At 43.4% G+C, this 22,843-nt stretch overlaps 1 protein-coding gene across 3 annotated transcripts in view; it reads right to left on the reverse strand.

Moving 5' to 3' along the window:
* LOC126272024 (retinol-binding protein pinta-like) overlaps nucleotides 1-22,843 on the reverse strand; it is a 547,678-nt gene that overhangs the window by 425,541 nt on the left and 99,294 nt on the right. For all 3 annotated transcript variants that reach the window (XM_049974523.1, XM_049974521.1, XM_049974522.1), the window contains exons 5-6: nucleotides 21,900-22,010; nucleotides 996-1,101 (exon numbers count right to left, since the gene is read on the reverse strand). In XM_049974523.1, the coding sequence (XP_049830480.1) occupies nucleotides 996-1,101; nucleotides 21,900-22,010 (217 nt within the window). The remainder of the gene's footprint in view (nucleotides 1-995; nucleotides 1,102-21,899; nucleotides 22,011-22,843) is intronic.

The raw sequence follows: 22,843 nt of genomic DNA on the forward strand, positions 1-22,843 counted from the left end.
TACACAGAAAAGTACACTGAAGCTGTGTGCTAATTTAAATGATAAAATTCCGAAAGATACACTTATGTTGGTGGTAATGTATGGTAAAAAGAATTTGTCATATGATTCCCAGCATAGAATTTTAGTTGAAAATTTTTAAAAATTTGTCGCTTGCAACCGTTTGTAAAAAATATTAGTAAGTAAGTAAGTGGCTAGTTGAAGAGTTTTTAAGAGAAAAGAGTTTATAAGGAAATGGATAACATCATCATTAAGTAACCTGCAACTGCGCTCAACGTACCCACTTACTACTCATGGTGTCAGTTCCCTCCAGCACTACTTCAGACATTAGTCGTGTTCCTGCTGCGTCGTGTTGCGGAACTTCACTACACTATATTAGGGAGGTGTACAAGTTTCTTTGGCTCTTCAGTATATGAAGGCGATGCTGCCAATCTTTTGGGCTATGTGAGACGGCGGACGTCGGACGTCGGCTTCATGTCTGCGTCGGAATGACAACTCCTTTATTTATTTATTTAATTTTTTTTTTACTTTAATGGATCGCGGTCTGCTTTAAGTCTGTCGACTATGGCACTTGCGGTTACATCTTTCTCATTGAACTGTTCAGGCGTCTGTTAGACAACAGGACAAAACGCACTACTCAGCACCAATACATCCCAAAGACTACAGCGTTATTTGCACTCCTTATGAGTTTACACATGTAGTGAAAGGAGACTGCACAGTCTAATCAAAAATTCGATAGCATCTCAGCATATACGATTCAGCAAGTTACGTTTCCCCTTTATTCATCTCTTTCAGTAATAATGGTAGACAATGGGCTACTTATCTTAAAGCTGGGTCATAAAAATAAGTAGTTTGTGAAACAATTGCGAAAAAGTGTGTGTTTGCAAGCGACTGTTTATCAACAAGTGCCCACAGAATTATCATGAGATATTAGTTTGTGAACTTCAAAGTATCGTTCCACCAATCTAAGGGGATGTCTAGTGTCGTCGCATACTTACAGGCATATTTGTCGATAGGACCGGCAGTACCTCCTAGTTCATCCGGCAAATATTCCTTTGCCACGTGGTCAAACAGCGTCGTCGTTCCTGGGGGATGAACGTGTATCTGAAACAGAGCAACATTTTCAGTTACGCAGTCTCAGTGACAAAAGCCCCATCGTGTACTTACATCTGCGTCAATATCCACACTCTGCAAATCTCTGATAAGCGTAAATTGTTAGCAATAGTCACATTAAAGCTACAGCAGCCCATTACAAACTGTACTGTAAGGTGCTCAAAATGTTATTAGGAAGGAAAATAGTATGTCGTATGCAAATAGAATAGCTCATTCACGGCATAAAATTAAAACCAAATTGTCAGTTTTGAAGGAAGTGTCTGGTCAGCAGCACAAGGTCGACGACATAAAGTTAGCTTGTAGTAAAAATATTTCTGTTACTGTTAAGTCAGATATATGTGCAGTATTTAAGAACCATTTCCTGAGAATCGCTGGTGAATTAAACAAAAATTTATTTTCTCCAGGCTATCAGATAACTTTCTTGGTAAATGCCTTTCCGAGATTGGTGTCTGAGATACTCGTCTGTGATACAGACAAGAGGGAGACTGATTCAATAGTTAAATCACTGAAGACTAAGGTCTTACTTAAGTACTTTGCTGCACATGTTAGCCCTATATTTAGCCATATCTGTAGTTTTTCCTTTAGGAATGGTCAGTTTCCTGAACGATTAAAAATAGTCAGTAGTAAAGCCGCTTTATAAAAAGGGAGAAAGGGATAATATAGACGATTTTAGACCTATTTCTATACCATTAGTGCTTGATAAAGTCGTTGAAAAGGCTGAATATGTAAGGAAAATTGATAATTTTAAATCACAGTATTTGCTAACAAATGTACAGTTCGGATTTAGAAGTCGTTTAACAACTGAAAATGCCATATTCTCTTTTCTCTGTGATGTACTGGATGGGTTAAACAAAATGTTTCAAACGCTAAGCATAATTTTTGATTTAACTAATTTTGATGGTATTGATAGCAAATCATTGCTCCAGAAGTTCGATCATTACAGAATACGGGGAGTAGCTCATAATTGGTTCACATCTTACTTTAGCAACAGACAGCAAAAGGTTATTATTCACAGTGCTGAGAATGGCTGTGATGTGGGGTCTCAGTGGGGTACAGTCAAGTGGGGGAGGTGGGGGGGGGGGTGTTGGGTGGGGGGGATTGCACCTGGCATCAGTGTCCGGGCCACTCCTGTGCTTTATTTAAATAAACGATATGCCATCTAGTACTACGGGTAAATCTAAAATATTTCTGTTTGTTGATGACACTAGCTTGGCAAGAAACGATATTGTGTGCAACATTGGCTCGGTTTCAAATAGTGCAGTTCATGACATACGTTCATGGCTTATAGAAAAGAAGCTAACGCTAAATCACTGTACCACTCAGTTTTTTACAGTTTCCAACACACAATTAAACAAAACCTAACGTTTTAATTTCCCAGAATAGGCATATGATTAGTGAAACTGAAGAGTTTAAATTTCTAGGTGTTGAGATAGATAGTAAGCTGTCGTGGAAAGCTCATGTTCAGGATCTTGTTCAAAGACTTAATACTGCCATTTTTACTATTCGAACGGTATCTGAAGCGAGTGATTGTTCGAAACGAAAATTAGTCTACTTTACTCACTTCCATTCGCTTATGCCGTATGGTATTACATTTTGTGGCAACTCTTCCACATTCTAAAAGGATACTTTTGGCTCAGAAACAGGCGGTTCGGGCAATAAGTGGTGTGAGTTCACAAACCTATTGTCGACCCCAGTTCACGAGTCTGGGTGTTTTGACATTGGCCTCGCTATATGATTATTCTTTACTGCCATTTCTTCTTAACAATATTAGCTTATTTCCAAGAATAATCAGCTATCACTCAGTTAATACTCGGCAGAAATCAGACCTGTATTTGGATGAGACTTCTTAACTCTTGTGCAAAAAGGTGTGCAGTATACTGCTGCATCCATTTTCAATAAACTACCGCTAGAATTAAAAAATCTTAGCGGGAATCCACGTGCTTTCAAATCGAAAGTGAAGAGTTTAATCATGGTTCACTCCTTCTATTTTATCGAGGAATTCCTTGAAAAATTAAGCTGATTCTTGTTGTATTGTTGACTGCGCTTACGTAAACTTAGGGTTCATAAACATTTTTTTTTATCTTTTGTAATTCCATGTACTGACACGTTCAGTGTCCTAGGGCATTTGCTCCTCAATTTGGTCCTACGGAACTTGATGTGTAAGTAAAAAAATAAACAAAATAAAACAAGGGGGTACTTTCCACACTACTACAAATCAGCGGTATGTTCCCATTCCATTCCTATTTGGTGCGATAATGACTGCTTGAATATATACAGCGTGCTCCGAAACTGTCCGAAAAGGACGAAACTGTGCAGAAGTGTAGTTTGTGTTGAGAAATAATTGTTAAGAAAACAATCTTTACGTTGTGCCGTTTCCGCAGTGAAGTTAGCCAATCGGGCAGTTACTTGTGCAATTTCAAGCGGTCTGCCGGAGACGGTATCGCCGAACCTGTTCTTCACTGGATTATCTAAAACCAAACAAGAGAGCGCTAAAAATTGTGGACGTGGGACGATAGTAAGGACTGAACGCGAGTCAAAGTCTGTGCAGTTTCGTGCGCTGTAATCTACGCTATGAGAACAACAGACATTAATTGTATTTCGCATGTAGCTTGATTTGCGCGCGTAACCCTGATCGGCTGACTTCAAAGCTAATAAACTCGGAAACGTACCGATTTTTATTCCTTAACTCTGCATCACGCTTCTAAGTTTTTGAAACTTTTGCTGACCACCCTGTATATGCGTGCAGTAAACTGTCTTCTCAGTCCCTAACTGAGCTACACGAATGCGGTTGCCAAATATGGCTCAGTTAGTAGCTTAATATTGCCTCTTGAAACTTCGTAAATTGACTGCCAAGGGATAGTTGATGTCTGTCTTCAAGCGTCTGTGAGTCGAAGTTGACCAGCATTTCCGTAACGGTATCCAATGGGTCAAGGAAACTTGTGACCATTTCCTGCTGCCCTTCATAGCATACGTTCAAAATCCCAGTTACCTCTTCTTTATATGTATCCCATTCACTTGAGCAATGTTCTGCGATTAGGCCCACAAGTGTTACATAAACTATTATCTTCGTGCACTGACGCCCAGTAGCAATGACATTTTGTGTCAATTTCACAACAAATAACCAGTGACTACGAATAAAAGCCAGTAAATATAAAGATAGCTAAAAGTCACGTGAACCTAGAAAATTAACACGTTTACAGGTACAGTGTGTGAAGGTCATATTTACGTGGGGCATCGACAGACGTGAGTGAAAGCAACAGGTGACAGTGTCCTGGAGTGGGCCACATAGGAACCAAGTACTGTACATAAAAACGCTGTGCCAGAAACGATAGTAATTTACTTGCTGGAAGATTGGTTCGAGGTTCATATTCTGCCTCAAGCCTTGCTGTATCTTCAATTTATTAAAGCAAGTGGCTGAATTGTACTCTGTGCAAAATTATGCCCGGCGGCTTCCCCTTTCATTTCTCTCCCCGAGTTCATGGTCTCCTACTATTTTTCATTGTTTTACTTTTTCTAGCAAGGAATTCCATCCCCAATGAAATTAAATTTTCGTCTCTCTTAACGAACTGAAAAAGGTATTTTATTTCATCGTACATTTTTTTCAATGTCTCCATGTTCTTGGGAGCTAGTAGACATATAAACTTGTACTATGGCAGTTGGTCTAGGCTTTCTGTCTGTGTCACCTGGTATAATGCGTTCACTATGATGTTCGTAATAGTTCACCCAGATTACAACGTTCTTGTTTATGATTAGTCCAACTACTGCACTACCGCAATTTTATTTTGTGTTGGTAACTGTGTTGTCATCTGACTAGAAATCCTGTTATTGCTGCCACCACAGACTATTGATTACCCGTGTATCTTACTTCACTTTATAAATTTCTCTTTTTAAACTATCTAAGCTACCACCTAATTCAGGTATCAAACGTCTTGCATTCCAACGTGCAGTATATATTGCAAAATATTTTTTAAAATTGTTAGTGAGATAATGTTATGATTATTTCGTTTCCTGCTGAACGGAAGAGCTACAGGTTGCGATTTGTAATCTTGTAGCATATATGAGATCTATTCCCAGATTGGTGTGTTATATGTATTCAGCGAAAAAAAAATCCTTTTAGTCGATAACTCTAATATAATCGACAACTGTGAATTTAGATGCTTCAGCAGAAGACAATTTTTGGAAACATCGAAGGCTGTCAATCTTCAGTACTATCAAATAAAATGCAAAGTCCCACAAGTCTTGTTGTAAGAGAGAAGAGACAAGCAAGAACAAAATGAAAAATCGGAGGGTCGGAAACATGATAAACAGGAGCAAAACACCTACACTGACAGTATGACTAGCGAAATTAACTGACTTCAGTGTAAACAAAGAGGAAGACTTAGGAAGAAACAAACGTATGTATGTTACGTCACTTGGTTAGTTGGTTGATTTGGGGGAGGGGACCAGGTCATCGACGCCATCGGATTATGGAAGGATGGGGAAGAAAGTTGGCCGTACCCTTTCAAAGGAACCATCCCGGAATTTGCCTAAAGCGATTTAGGGAAATCATAGAAAACGTAGATGTCACTTCATCCAATAATTAACACCATCGAAGAAACGAACACATTATAAAATAAGGTTATCATTACATTCAATGAAGGGCTCAACAGAGACCTTTTGCCGAAAGAAATTAGTCCCATAATCAGAAACATTATCGTCACGAACATGAAACTGATTGCCAGAAAATTATGAGAAAACTAAAAAGCGAGTAACGACAGCTGACAGAGAAAATCATAAAAAACAGATACATTGTCATCTAAAGTTTTGTGTTAGCAGAAGAGCCAAGTTACGAGTGGAGGCCGAAATGCACGGGTTTTAGCTCACGCAGGCTGGCGTGGGAAAGGAAGAGCTATACTGACGTGAGGTGTGGAACATGACAAGGAATGAGAATTCAGAAAGCGAACGTAATTAGTTTGATACTTAACTTTAATCCATTAATGATGAACGTCACTCTTGACGGTACATGATTCACAATATCATCTGTTCAGAATACATTCTGGAAGATAGTAATTGTAGTAAGTGAAAACGGCGCCTTGCTAGGTCGTAGCAAATGACGTAGCTGAAGACTATGCTAAACTGTCGTCTCTGCAAATGAGAGCTAGCAAAGTCGGCTGTGTCGATGTCGGGTGAGTGCTAGGGAGTTTCTCTAGACTAGACCTGTCGTGTGGTGGCGCTCGGTCGGCAATCACTGATAGTGGCGACACGCGGGTCCGACGTATACTAATGGACCGCGGCAGATTTAAAGGCTACCACCTAGCAAGTGTGGTGTCTGGCGGTGACACCACATAAAGCAAATTTGAAAAGTGAGGTTGATGATTTGTTATTGGAACAGGAAGTTAAATTCTTATTAAAAAAAATGCAGTGTTATGCGAAACTACAGGGACCAAAGTAACTCCTGCATGTGTCTGTCACTGTTAAGCAACATAGCTCTATTAAATTTTGACCATACATAGAAAGAACTGCTACAATACAGTATGGAAAGAACTACGCAATGAGACGACAAAAAGTGTTACTTTCATCTGAAGACAAATGGTGGGACACCATTCTTAACAGGACGTGTGACCGCACTATATACTCTGCAAAATATTCCATGAGGGACATAAGATTGTTAGTTCTTATAGTAGGGCTTTCCACCACCGCTGTTCTGAATGGCCTTGGTGCAAGTGCATGTGTTGCAATGCGTCTCCTTGAAGTATCTCATACGTGGTTCATGGGATATAAGTCGGGGGAATGGCCAGTCTTTTTCCAAAAGGTCCTCCTGCTTTGCTGTTCAAAGTGGTAGCGCAGCGTCATCCATAAAAATGAAATCAGTGGCGAACCCCTGGAAAGACACACACCTGGAAAGAGTATAGTGTCAGAATAACTTTGACCGGTGAGTGTGCCGCGTTCAAAAGTCTGGAAACCGGTGTGTCCCTACAACGTTATGCCTCTGGGCCATCAAACGGAACATGTTCGACTATGGCCCTGGCAGCGTTACTTGTTCCCACCCTCGCCATATGACGGTACGTCCGGAATCACTACTCAGACTGAATCTGTTCTTTATGATAAGTGTGCCCAAACCCACTCCTTGTGGTCCAGTCCCTACACTCCTGGCACCATCAGAACACGGTGCCACCGAAGTGCAGCCGCCAACGGAACACAACATACTGTTCATGTGGGGGAGACCACACCTATGCAGTCTCCGTGCCACTCTGGAAATGCGATTGTGTGCCTTGCAGTCCTGTTAAATGTTATTGGAACTGCACACTTTGTTTTCATGCTGGTCCCTTCCCGCCTGTTGTACAGTGTAGTGGTTATCTGCCACTGCACTCACCGTGCGCGACCACGTGCCCTCCACCTGGTAGAGGCGCCTGTGGTACGGGTAAGCAAAGTCAAACGTTTGGGCTTCATTCGCCACACTTTGTCCTTCTTCCAGTTTCCCGATGATTCTCATCATGTGAAAGACCTTGACAACGTATGAACATTTGTTCACCAAATGCAGTGTCTCAACATCTAAAGACGGGCATTGTGCCGTAACCAGCTATGACTGTGTCTAAAAAGAATGATTGTGTAAAAACATCTTTGTAACAAATCAGTCACCGACAGCTTAAAGGAAATGGTTTTTTTCCAACTGAATTCCTGATATCTCAATTGAGAACTGGTACCTACCGGGTGATCAAAAAGTCAGTATAAATTTGAAAACTTAATAAACCACGGAATGATATAGATAGAGAGGTAAAAATTGACACACATGCTGGTAATGACATGAGGTTTTATTAGAAAAAAAACCATAGTTTACAAAATGTCCGACAGATGGCGCTGGATATCAAAACGTCAGAGACTCCGTATGACAATCGTGGATAAAAGGAGCTGTAATGAGAGAGGGAATCAGATGCACCAGCAGTTGCAGCATGTTGACGTTACCTGAAAAGGTACTTTTAGTGAAGCTGTATTATCAGAATGGGGAATCTGCTAGTTCAGCGTTACGATCCTATCGCCATAGGAAGGGGGTTCGCACGGGTAAATGTCCGTTGACAAATGTAGCTGTGGCGAGAATGATTTCGAAGTTCGAAGCCACCGGTTGTTTAGACTATAGATCCCGCAGTAGCAGACCGACCACAAGGCGTAATGCTGCTAAGACAGTTCAGGACGAAATGGAGACTGTAGCGGGTTCGTCTATGCACGGGGAAAGTCAGCGCTCGTGCAGTCGCACGTCGCACCAGCATTCAATACACTACTGATTCGATGGCACTGAGGCGTACCCTCCGATTCTATCCTTACAAAATCGATCGGCATCATGAACTGTTACCTGGAGATTTAGTGAAGTGGAGGGCATTTGCGGTGTGAGCGTTTAAAAAGATGGCGGAAGATGACTATTGGCTGAATAACGCGTTGTGGAACGACGAAGCTCATTTCACGCTCCAGGGGTCTGTCAGCGCCAACAACTGCAGAATATGGGCTATCGAAAATCCTAGAACTGCCGTGGAAACTCCGTTGCACGATTAGAAAGGCACGGTATGGGTTGGATTTACCACATCTTCCGTCATCGGGCCTTTTTTCTTTGAGGAAATGCGTGATTCTGGTTTTGTAACTGCTACCGTGACTGGTGAGAGATACGCCAATATGTTACAGAATCGCATCATTCCCAGCCTGGCTGATAAACACCTCCTGGAACGCACGATGTTTATGCAAGATGGCGCTCCACCCCACCTTGCTAGACGCGTGAAAGATCTCTTGCGCGCGTCGTTTGGTTACGATCGTGTGCTCAGCCGCCACTTTCGTCATGCTTAGCAGTGCCTGCCATTATTAGCTTTGGGGTTACCTGAAGTCGCAAGTGCATCGTGATCCACCGACTTCTCTAGGGATGCTGAAAGACAACATCCGACGCCAATGCCTCAGCATAACTCCGGACGTGCTTTACAGTGCTGTTCATAATATTATTACTCGACTATAGCTATTGTTGAGGAACGATGGTGGACATATTGAACATTTCCTGTAAAGAACATCATTTTTGCTTTGTCTTACTTTGTTATGCTAATTATTGCTATTCTGATCAGATGAAGCGCCATCTGTAGGACGTTTTTCGAACTTTTGTATTTTTTTGGTTGTAATAAAACCCCATGTCATTCCAAGCATATGTGTCAATTTGTACCTGTCTATCTACATTATTCCGTGATTTATTCAGTTTTCAAATTTATACTGACTTTTTGATCACCGGGTATTAAAGAGAAAGAACACAAACTATAGATTATCAAAAGTGGGTGACGCTGCCTGTTCTTTGGTGGGGCTACAGTCCGTTACGCCAGTACCGTGCGGCCGCCGACTGTCTCCGCAGAGGCGTGTTTCCCGTCTCGCCCTGTGGGGAGCGTCAGGGTGGCAGCACATTTAAGTCTCGCCTGCAGCTGTTCCGTGGACCTGCAGTGGTAGGGTGGGGGAAGTAGTGTTGCGAGTGCATTGCAGATGTGAGTTGTGCTTCTGTCCAGTTTTTGTGTAACCTGCGTGTACTGAGAACACTTAGTATTGCAGCGAGAGGGGTTTAAGTGCAAGAGCTTTTCCCTACTGGAGGCAACATTAAGAGCACGTGAGGCTGCAATTTAGTTTACGTTTTGCTGCTTCGTCCACTTAGTGGCACTGTACATCACATAATTGGCAAATCCCATACAGCAGCATCATGCACCGCGTACTGGTAGGCCCAGGCCCACAATTTGAACGTAACGAAAACCCGACGACATTTCGGACACCATGTCGCAGAGTCCAACAAAATTAGTGAGGATGTTAGCGCAAGATGCTAAAGAATCGTACGACAGCACACAAGGCCGTAACCAAAGAACTGTGGCTCTATCCGTATAAAATTACTGCCCTGCAACAATTACGTAGCGTGGACCACGCGAAAGAAATAGCGTATTTTGAATGGTGTCAGCGATTTTTTAACTGACATTGAGCTGGTGATTTGCATCGAAACTTTTTCATTGATCAGGCTTGGTTTCACCGATCTGGCTACGTCAATTTCCAGAATTCACGAATTTGTTCATCAGAAAATCTGCCTTAAAAAAAACACCATTGCACACAGAGAATATCCAAGAGTGGGTGGTCGTAAAGCGAGTGTGAATTATAAGCCCGATCTTTTTCGATACCACCGTCACTGCTGATGTCTATTGTTCCCAGATAATTTATCCATTTAGCTGAATAAAAATGAGGTCATCATTTATTTTTCCAACAAGACAATACTACTACTCGTACGGCACACTAGTCGCTACGACTTTTAGAAGAAATCGTTAGAGAAAGAATAATTAAGAAAAAACTCTTACCCCACACTCACCGGATCTCTGTATCAAAATAACAAATCAAATGGTTCAGATGGCTGTGAGCACTATGGGACTTAACTGCTGTGCTCATCAGTCCCCTAGAACTTAGAACTACTTAAACCTAACTAACCTAAGGCCGTCACACAGGTCCATGCCCGAGGCAGGATTCGAACCTGCGACCGTAGCAGCAGCGCGAATCCGGACTGAAGCGCCTAGAACAGCTCGGTCACAACGGCTGGCTATGCGTAGCGCAAGGCGGCACACGTTGAGTTTGTCGCTGCGGAGAGACATTGCGGACACACTATACACCCTTTTTAACCATTAAGGTAAAGTTTACTTTACACCACACAGGGATATTTGGTTCTCATTTTTTTCTTTTTTTTACTCACTAGTTTAAATCGGCTCTGGAGAAGTGAAGTAGTACACATGAATTACAACGCAACGTAACTATAAAAGATGAGCTTCGATCCGTCATTGTGATGGGTAGATATCGGTAACCTGCCTTAGAATGTCTTTTGTTTGTGAGTGCCACCAGCTTTAGCGATATACAGTATAACCAAGGTAAGTTGACATGAAAATGTCTATATGAAATACACCTACCAGTCTAAGGGAAAGACGACAATGAAAACTTGTCCCTGGCCGGGATTATTCGCACCTGAATTTCCGGATTATCACGAGCTGTCACCTTCACCTCTTCGGCTATCAAATAACATGTGTCCTCGTACAGGAATAAGATTAACAGGATGTAGGAGTGTAAATACGACACATGGACGACGAAATATGAAAGTCTGAGTCTGGCCGTGAGTCTTGGTCAGATAGCTGCAGCGAAATGGGTAGCAGCTCTTTAACGATTCAGTGACTTACTATCACTTGAGTGACTGTCACAAATGAGCAAACATGGAGCACCTGCTCCGCAACCAGCTCACAGCTTATTCTTTCATTATAGCAGTCAATCTGTTCTGTTAGAAGTGCCTGTCGCAAACAATAAAATTACTCACAACAATTGGTGTAACTCCTACTCTAAGAGGAGGGGATTGGCATAGACCAGTCAGAAGACTACTGAGTATAAGAAAAAGCAACTCTCCTCATAGTAATTTCTTCTACAGCTGGTACCATTTTGTCTTGTACTATGCTCTACAATCTTTGTAGCATGTTCGATTACAGATTAAAAACTATGAGTATGAACCAATAAGCAAGAAAATATATATTCTTTCTCCATCAATTTCGGCCGAGAAATGCGGAATATATTCTGGGACATAGTGGAATACTCATACTTCAGACCGTATAGTTTCATGATCTTCCGATAAGTGGCGGCGTTATAGTTGCCTTCAAAATGGCGTCTGCAATGAAGATGCATTCCAACCGGACAGCTGTCACTGAGTCTCTTTTGGGGGGAAATCAGAGTATCGTAGATACTCATAGGTGTTTGAAGAATATCTACAGAGACCTGGCAGTGAACAAAAGCATGGTGAGTCAGTCGATGGCTGAGGCTTCTCTCATCGTCGCAGTAAGGTCGTGCATACCCACGATCTCCCTCGTGCCAGCTGCAGTACTGGAATGTGCGGAATTTCTCATTCGAGGTGATCGACGGATAACAGTCAGACACCTCGCTGATGCATTGGACGTCTCTGTAGGTGGTGTTGGGGTACATTAATGCATACGTGTCAGAAGGGACATTTCACAGTAACTTGGAATAACACAGGCACTGCAGTATTGTATTTATCCGCCTACACTGGGCAATCAGCTTTCTTGAAAATGTCTCTGCGGTACGGGAATATAAACTACAGGGTATTAAAATTGCTACACCACGAAGATGACGTGCTACAGACACGAAATTTAACCGACAGGAAGATGCTGTGGTATGCACATGATTAGCTATTCAGAGCATTCAAACAAGATTGGCGGAGCTGGCGACACCTACAACGTGCTGACATGAGAAAAGTTTCCAGCAGATTGCTCATACACAAACAGCAGTTAACCGGCGTTGCCTGGTGAAACGTTGTTGTGATGCCTCGTGTAAGGAGTAGAAATGAGTACCATCACGTTTCCGACCATGATAAAGGTCGGACTGTAGCCTATCGCGATTGCCGCTTATAGTATCGCGACAGTGCTGCTCGCGTTGGTCGAGATCCAATGACTGTTAGCAGAATATTGAATTGGTGTGTTCAGGAGGGTAAAACGGAACGCCGTGCGATATCCCAACGACCTCGTATCACTAGGAGTCGAGATGACAGGCATCCTATCCACGTGGCTGTAACGGATCGTGCAGCCACTTCTCGATCCATGAGTCAACAGATGGGGACGTTTGCAAGACAACAACCATCTGCACGAACAGTTCGACGACGTTTGCAGCAGCATATACTATCAGCTCGGAGACCATGGCTGCGGTTACCCTTGGCGCTGCATCACAGACAGGAGCGCCTACGATGGTTCACTTAACGACAAACCTGGGTGCACGAATGGCAAAAAGTCATCTTTTTGGATGAATCAAGGTTCTGTATATAGCATTGTGATGGTCGCATCCGTGTTTAGCGACGTCGGGTTGACCATTATTGGAAGCGTGTAAGCGTCATCGCCATACTGGCGTACCACCCGGTGTGGTGGTATGGGGTGCCATAGGGTTCACATCTCGGTCACCTCTTGTTCGTACTGACGGCACTTTGAACAGTGGACGTTACATTTCAGATGTGTTACGACCAGTGGCTCTATCCTTCATTCGATCCCTGCGAAACCCTACATTTCAGCAAGATAATGCGCGACCGCATGTTCGAGGTTCTGTACTGGCCTTTCTGGATACAAAAATGTTCGATTGCTGCCCTGGCCATCACATTCTCCAGATCTCTCACCAATTGAAAACTTCTGTTCAATGGTAGTCGAGTAACTGGCTCGGTCCAATACGCCAGTCACTACTCTTGATGAACTGTGGTATCGTGTTGGAGCTGCACGGGCAACTAATAATACTTGTATTTCAACTTTGTATCAGTAAGATAAATGTTGTTGTCCAGTGTTTTCGCTTGAGCACATGATGATTTGGTAATGCAGTACTAAATCAGAACTGAATCACCGTATAAATATATTTTCATTCCTATATTATTTCATTGTTCTGTATGTCTGATATACTTGTGAGCCCTGAATACGAAGCTGAAACTATTGAAGCATTGCAGTTGGATTTGTTGTTATGTTTCATGTACTGTAAAAGTCAGTTATTGTGATTCAGTTATATTTTTTTCGCTGTTTGCGTTAAATATATTATTTCCTGATGTCAGATAAGGAGATCACAAATTCTGCATTGTTCAGGGACTGTAGTTTGTCAATAGACATGCATAGTCGAGGTAATGAATGGTCACCTTTCCTGGATACATTCAGACGAAAAGACCGAAGGTCTGAGTCTGACATGTTAACGACATTAATGGAAATAATGTTGGGATATGAAGAAAGCACTTGTAAAATAGATCAGAGTACCAAGGGACATACTGCAAAGATTGATCAAACTGACAAAGTTATAAATAAGGTAGGTGACGAACGTAAACAGGAGACAGACGCACTCACAGCTCAGTTAGATCGGCAGGTCGTAGAAAATACGAAACGTTTTGAGACAGTCGAATCTGATATCGATGAAGTACAAAAGGGACTCGGCAAAAAAGCTGCGGTATATGATGAGCACTTTGTGAGGCAGACTAGGGAAATGTAGGAATGTAAGCATAGGGTGCAGGCCATTGTACCAAACCTTGATGCTTAGGCACACCATTTAGAATAGGTGCGCAATGAGGAAAACAAGATGCAATTGCTTGTTGCTAGTGTTAAACAGAAGGTGGGCAACAGGTTAAAAATTAAATTAAATCAGGAAGTTTCATATCAGAGCACACTCCGCTGCACAGTGAAAATCTCATTCTTGAAACGTCCCCCAGGCTGTGACTAAGCCATGTCTCCGCAATATCCTTTCTACCAGGAGTGCTAGTTCTCCAAGGTTCGCAGGAGAGCTCCTGTGAGTGACTTCTGAAATTTTCCCGGCGTATTTGTTCTTCTAATAATTTCCGGGTATGCAGCCGGATCCCGTCGACATTCTGCCACGATATTTCGGCCCAGAGACGTCCGGCCATCATCAGGTGAGTACACAACTACTGAAGAGCCCAGGTGCAGTCGCGGTATTTATACCGATTCTCGCGCACGTGTTGACATGCGCGGCATAGCCGAGTTGTACGTGCTGCCCTCGGTGGTGAAAGTAAAAGATCATCTAGTCATTGAGTATCGAATGACGCTGTCTATTCCGCTGTGAATGTATAACTTTAATAACAGGATTCCAAGTTTTATCCAGTTGAAAGCCGTTGTCACGATTTATAAGATTATCGGCAAGACGTATTTCCACTGATTCCTTGATTACGGAATCCCAAAATCCGGAAACCGGAGCTAAAATTTTTGTTCCATTGTATTCCATTGAATGTCCCAATGAAATATAGTGCTCTGCTACTGCCGATTTTGACGGTTGCCGCAGACGGGTGTATCTTTCATGTTCAGTACCACCAAGACTCTACGGTCTTCCCAAGATACACAAGGATGGTGCCCCACTACGATTAATAGTGAGTAATATTGGTGCTGCCACCTATTCTACAGCAAAATATCTGGCCTCACTACTAAAGCCGTATGTGGGTAAGTGTTGCCACCATATACGTAATTCCGAGGATTTTGTCAGTCGCTTGAAGGAAGTTAAGCTTAGCAGTTCGGATTTATTAGTCAGCTTTGATGTGGTCTCACTATTTACCAAAGTGCCTTTAATGGAATCGTTACATCTTATTGGTAACTTATTCAGTGCAGAAATGACGGCCTTGTTTGAACATATACTCTCCTCAACGTACTTTCTATTCAATGACGAATTCTTTGAACAAACAGACGGCGTCGCCATGGGGAGCCCTTTGTCCCCTGTGGTTGCTAATCTCTTTATGGAGGACTTTGAGGAGAAAGCACTTGAGTCTGCTGTCTTAAAGCCTACGGTCTTCTGGCGGTACGTAGATGATACTTTTGTTGTATGGCCTCATGGCAGACAGGAACTGGAGAAATTCCTTCATCATTTAAACTCTTTACATGAGAACATCAAATTCACGATGGAGATTGAAAAAGATGGCACTTTACCATTTCTAGACGTGCTAGTATGCCGTAAAAATGATGGGTCATTAGGACATTCTGTGTACAGGAAACCGACTCACACAGATCTGTATCTCCAGGCGTCAAGCTGCCACCACCCAGCACAAACAGCTGGCGTTCTCAGTACCTTAATACATCGAGCGCATGTAATATCGGACGATGAAAACCTCCACGCAGAATTAGAACACTTGGAGAAGGTTTTTAAAGAGAATGGCTACACTTCACGCCAAATAAGAAAGGCCATGCGCAACTGTCATAACAAGAAGCAGCGCACTGAGGACTCTGATGACGACTTTAAATCAACTGCGTTTCTTCCATACGCCGGGTATGTGTCGTCGAAAATAGGCCGATTACTGAAGAAGAATAAAATCAAGGTTATCTTCCGTCCACCAGCAAAGAACCGGGCCCTGGTTGGATCCGTTAAAGACGATTTACAACTGAAGAAAGCAGGCGTCTACAAAATTCCCTGTGAATGTGGCTCTGCATATATTGGCCAGACGACAAGAACTGTCCATGAACGATGTACAGAACATGAAAGATACACCCGTCTGCGGCAACCGTCAAAATCGGCAGTAGCAGAGCACTGTATTTCATTGGGACATTCAATGGAATACAATGGAACAAAAATTTTAGCTCCGGTTTCCGGATTTTGGGATTCCGTAATCAAGGAATCAGTGGAAATACGTCTTGCCGATAATCTTATAAATCGTGACAACGGCTTTCAACTGGATAAAACTTGGAATCCTGTTATTAAAGTTATACATTCACAGCGGAATAGACAGCGTCATTCGATACTCAATGACTAGATGATCTTTTACTTTCACCACCGAGGGCAGCACGTACAACTCGGCTATGCCGCGCATGTCAACACGTGCGCGAGAATCGGTATAAATACCGCGACTGCACCTGGGCTCTTCAGTAGTTGTGTACTCACCTGATGATGGCCGAACGTCTCTGGGCCGAAATATCGTGGCAGAATGTCGACGGGATCCGGCTGCATACCCGGAAATTATTAGAAGCTCCTGTGAGGTTTGGAAGGTAGGAGACGAGATACTGGCAGAAGTAAAGCTGTGAGGCAGGGCGTGAGACGTGCATGGGTAGCTCAGAGGGTAGAACACTTGCCCGCAAAAGGTAAAGGTCCCGAGTCCAAGTCTCGCTCTGGCACACAGTTTTAAAATGCCAGGAAGGTTCATATTAGTGGACACTCAGCTGCAGAATGAAAATCACATTCTAGTATAGACCTGAGGTCGGGATATTGGCAGATCTCTTTGCACAAGAATTCCATGCAGTACACAGCATCCTTGTATGGAGTAAGGAACTACCAGTACTGTGTACTACGGTTTCGCCCGAATGTTTCTACCTCAGCTTCATAAGATCATTGGACACAGTCCTTGGTAAAAAATTAATTAAGAAAGTGACAATGTGTGTAATTGATATTTTTATTGTGACCCAGAACATGATAAGAAAACAGAAGGCAGTTGAAATGGCAAATTTACAGAAGTCTGGTTTGGAATGGATGAAATTAAGATTCTTGGACATGTAATTAATGAACAAGGACACAAACCTGATGAGAAAAAATTACAAGTAGTTAAGGACCTTCCAGCACATCACTTTCAAAAAACAGCTTAGAGGAATTCTCAGGCGATGTGAATAGTATAGGGAGTTCATTACTGGTCATTTTGATTAATTTTTCATTTGCTACATCAACAAAAGCAAAACGAGGATAATGTAATGTAGTCGAATTAAGTCGGGTGATGCGGAGGGAATTAGATTAGGGAATCAGACGCTCAAAGTAGTAAAGGAGTTTTGCTATTTGGGGGAGCAAAATAACTGATGATGGTCAAAGTAGAGAGGATATAGAATGTAGACTGGCAATGTATGGAGTGTAGCCATGTATGGAAGTGAAACGTGGACGATAAATACACTCCTGGAAATGGAAAAAAGAACACATTGACACCGGTGTGTCAGACCCACCATACTTGCTCCGGACACTGCGAGAGGGCTGTACAAGCAATGATCACACGCATGGCACAGCGGACACACCAGGAACCGCGGTGTTGGCCGTCGAATGGCGCTAGCTGCGCAGCATTTGCGCACAGCCCCCGTCAGTTTCAGCCAGTTTGCCGTGGCATACGGAGCTCCATCGCAGTCTTTAACACTGGTAGCACGCCGCGACAGCGTGGACGTGAACCGTATGTGCAGTTGAATGACTTTGAGCGAGGGCGTATAGTGGGCATGCGGGAGGCCGGGTGGACTTACCGCCGAATTGCTCAACACGTGGGGCGTGAGGTCTCCACAGTACATCGATGTTGTCGCCAGTGGTCGGCGGAAGGTGCACGTGCCCGTCGACCTGGGACCGGACCGCAGCGACGCACGGATGCACGCCAAGACCGTAGAATCCTACGCAGTGCCGTAGGGGACCGCACCGCCACTTCCCAGCAAATTATGGCCACTGTTGCTCCTGGGGTATCGGCGAGGACCATTCGCAACCGTCTCCATGAAGCTGGGCTACGGTCCCGCACACCGTTAGGCCGTCTTCCGCTCTCGCCCCAACATCGTGCAGCCCGCCTCCAGTGGTGTCGTGACAGGCGTGAGTAGAGGGACGAATGGAGACGTGTCGTCTTCAGCGATGAGAGTCGCTTCTGCCTTGGTGCCAATGATGGTCGTATGTGTGTTTGGCGCCGTGCAGGTGAGCGCCACAATCAGGACTGCATACGACTGAGGCACACAGGGCCAACACCCGGCATCATGGTGTGGGGAGCGATCTCCTACACTGGCCGTACACCTCTGGTGATCGTCGAGGGGACACTGAGTAGTGCATGGTACATCCAAACCGTCATCGAACCCATCGTTCTACCATTCCTAGACCGGCCACGGAACTTGCTGTTCCAACAGGACAATGCACGTCCGCATGTATCCCGTGCCACCCTACGTGCTCTAGATGGTGTAAGTCAACTACCCTGGCCAGCAAGATCTCTGGATCTGTCCCCCATTGAGCATGTTTGGGACTGGATGAAGCGTCGTCTCACGCGGTCTTCACGTCCAGCACGAACGCTGGTCCAACTAAGGCGCCAGGTGGAAATGGCATGGCAAGCCGTTCCACAAGACTACATCCAGCATCTCTACGATCGTCTCCATGGGAGAATAGCAGCCTGCATTGCTGCGAAAGGTGGATATACACTGTACTAGTGCCGACATTGTGCATGCTCTGTTGCCTGTGTCTATGTGCCTGTGGTTCTGTCAGTGTGATCATGTGATGTATCTGACCCCAGGAATGTGTCAATAAAGTTTCCCCTTCCAGGGACAATGAATTCACGGTGTTCTTATTTCAATTTGCAGGAGTGTAGCTTAGACAAGAAGAGAATAGAAGCTTTCGAAATGTGGTGCTACAGAATAATGCTGAAAATTAGATCACATAACTAATGAGGAGGTTTTGAATAGAACTGGGGAGAAGAGGAGGTTGTGGCACATCTTGACAACAAGAAGAAGGATCCGGTTGGTAGGACATGTTCTGAGGCATGAAGGTATCACCGATTTAGTACTGGAGGGCAGCGTTGAGGGTAAAAAGCGTAGAGGGAGACCAAGAGATGAATACACTAAGCAGATTCAGAAGGATGTAGGCTGCAGTAGGTACTGGGAGATGAAGAAGCTTGCACAGAATAGAGTAGAATGGAGAGCTGTATCAAAGCAGTCTCAGGACTGAAGACCACAACAACAACAACGAGTATACAAGACAAGAGGAGATGTTGAGTCATAAGCTGATTTACCAAAATCTTTACTACCAATTTCAAACATAAGATAGTTACGATAGGCAATTACATCTCTATCATTAAAAATTTCAAGACCAGATACACTAGGAACCCCGCTACCACCTCTTACTAAGGCAACGGTGAACCATCCATTTCCATGTGAGAAAGTGTCGTTTATATCCAAGCTAAAATGAAGAGAACATCCAAGAAATACACTAGGTCCTTCGACGAGAGCGTGGGCTGCAACACTCTTCACTGGAATGCGATTTTTCTTGTCTCCTGATGTCGTTGTAAGTTCAATGTTTTCTATTGTTTTGTAGATTGTTATGCGGCTACAACGATACCTCCTGTAGGACATGTTGGCGGTGTTCAATGCAGTTGCCTGTGCAGCAGCAAGACACAGAATGAGCGTAGCGCGAGAGCGCGCTCGCTTATATACTGTGCGAGGACATTGACCTTAGATATGGATTTAGAGTTTTCGCAGTGGCCAGCGGAATGTTATCCCGGACGCGCACACTAGGAGCTGTAGATGTGCGCGTCCCCGCTGGCGCGCCGCCAACACCAAGGAGTTTTATGTGGCCTGAGACAGTTCCGATTTTGGATTGAGTGGACATCTGGACCAAGTGGAGAAGATCAATCCCGACTATACACAAACTATTCCAATTGTGAGCATGACTCTAAGTGGGGATGTAAATAAACCACAAGGAGAGAGGCATTTGCGAAGTTTAGAATATAGCAGGAACATTTACTAAATTATGTTAACTGAAGGCGGTGGTTTGAGTGTGTGGGGGGGGGGGGGGGGGGGGGTTGGGGAGGAACGCGAAAGGGTTATTGATATCAGCTGCAGATTTTGTGTGGCGTCAGCTGTAATGAGTCTGGACCTTTAACACGATCCCGAAATCTACTGCTTGTTAGGCAGTTGCCATCCACCATGCGGATGTCGATACTTGCATCTTTGGTGAACGCAGAGTGCGGTTGTAAAGGAGTCGTGGGGTAGCTTCCGTCGTGGTGCACGTATCGTGCAGTATCGGCGCCGTGAGTGCAGAACGCAGTTTACATAATTAATATTCATACCACGAATTATCTGTATTTCATATCAGTGTTGACAGTTCACTGAAGGTGATCTATTTGACAATGACAAATTCCGAAATCGTGTGTCGTGTCGCCAGAACAACAACAAACCGCGTGGGTCGGTTACGGGACAAGCCATGTGAACATAAAAATGATAGAGGAACGTATAATCGGTTTAACCAAATATCACGAGAGTAGATACTTTTCGACTGGATATCTTCCAGATAAAACATCGAACACCCGACTCGCAATCGGCTGCATGTACTCTCGAGGGATAAAGCAAGTACTCCACTAGAAGTGACTAATGCCTGGACTTTATGTGTTGTGCTCCAGGGATCTGTACCAAGTGGTTCACTTTTCAACGGTGGACTTCGCTACGTTCCAGCGGAGAACATGGCTGAAGTGCCAATGGATGCTTACAGCGATTATCGGCATATTAGGTGTGAACAACGCAGTCCAAAATTTAAATTATTTAGTTACCAGAATATATTTGGATCTTGTCAAACTTGGATCTCATTGTGTGTCTCCCCAAACTGTTTAATCACACACATTACGGTAGTATACTTCTAGCTGACAGTGGGGAGGCAAGGAGACAACTGTGGGAAAACTATGTACGTTGGGTTTAGTCACGCGGTCGTAAAATATCTAAACCTCGACCCTGAGTTTATGTGACTTGGGCAGTGTAGAAAATTAGTATTGTAGCTCTTTCACCCCCAGGTGTCTTACACTTTGCATCAGTCAACAATGTACTTGTGCCACCCTTGGACTACACGACGGAAAGCCTCATGGCGCTAACAACATACTTTCAGTCGAGCTCTAGCCTTGCCCAGTTCATTTAATGGAAATCTACACTGCTATGTGCGCTAAAAACGCTCCTCCTGCGACAAGAGATGGGCTACACGAATGAAGCTTTTCATGTCATGGACATAAAATCATTATTAAGTATTTTGTGCACAGAACACGTTGACATCACATTATGGATGTAGTCAGTGAGATATTTATGAGATTTATGAGATTTCGAGTCGTGGCGTGAAAAATTATGTTTTAATTGCGTAACAAAGATGTACTACTGGCGCATACTGGAGCTCAAGAACGTGCATAGTTTCAAGTTTTGGATACCGAGCATATCATTTAGATATGATGCCACATGCATTTGACAGTCGGCCGCTTCCGCCTACCTTTGCCTCAAGATCGTCCAGCAAACGGCACCACGACAACACCAGAGTGGATATCGTCACTGCCTCCTCTCTCTGTAGCAGCACCAACTACCCTCCTGGCATTAGACATGCGATTACTTGCTATGTAGAGAAGGAATAAAAAGAGCTGAAACACTGCCGGATTGCGCATGGTAATTTCATGCAGCACTGGTTTGATAATACGCAGCAACCTTGGTCTCAATTGCGTTCAATTGTCCAGAAATATTTCCTGTTATATGATTTTCCCTCATTTATAGGAATAAGAGCAGTGAATAACAAAATGAAAAGTCGAGTGAGTAATTTTTTCTTACCCTCTTCTGCAACTTTTCTGAGAGAGCTGTCTTCAAAATTTTCAGTACGAAATCAGTTATTTTGTTCGCATTTACCAAATGGAACCCTTTCAACCTCCGGCAATAGGCACTCTGAAAAAAAGAAAACAGATAGTCAAGTTAAGTCAAAGTTGTTGATTACTGCAATATCCTGTATGGTTACTCATATGTGGCAGATGATAAGGTGCAGTGGACTAATTGAAATAGAACACTAAAAATTACAGTGACTCGAGTATAAATCTTAATACAATTGACTGTGAACTGTTTCAACTATCCTAACCAGCAGGATTCACGTGAGTAACAAAACCTTTTTATATTATTGTACTATTATAGATAATTATGAAGATACATAAGTGGTATGTGAAACAAATGCCTAATAGGGGTGAGGCCACGTTTGGATATAAACAATGCCAAAACAGCTACTGTAATTCCACTGGTAGTGGGAGCGGTAAAGAGAGTAGAAAGAATAGTGTTTGACAAATAACTATAAAGGTAAAAATAATAACATTAATTATAATAACTGTTGTAATGTTGATGCGAACATCACAAAACTGGTGAAGTAAAAAGGTTCTGATAGTAATGGGTTGTAAGAAACTGAAACGTTCACAGGCTTTTTTTATAGCGATGCGCACTGTAACATGAGTAACTACTTGGCAACATGTGAAACATCACTGTTATTTAAGGAAGCCATTATTTAGCTAGCTTTCTGAGATTGAAATGTGAATCTGCTGTGTGAGAGAGCGAAGGGAAGGTTGTTTCCGAGCAATGTAGTACACTCACTTGCACGGTAAAATGTATCACGACCGGTTGCGTTTGACAAGCATCCATTGTCACGTACAAGGATGAATGAAGCTACCATTTTGTCTACATACTGAAAATAACTGTAGGCAGGTTGGTGAAGTACGATCAAAATGGTAAATGTCACA

The sequence above is a fragment of the Schistocerca gregaria genome, chromosome 5 (genome assembly GCF_023897955.1).
Source record: "Schistocerca gregaria isolate iqSchGreg1 chromosome 5, iqSchGreg1.2, whole genome shotgun sequence".
In the NCBI taxonomy this organism is placed as follows: Eukaryota; Metazoa; Arthropoda; class Insecta; order Orthoptera; family Acrididae; genus Schistocerca; species Schistocerca gregaria.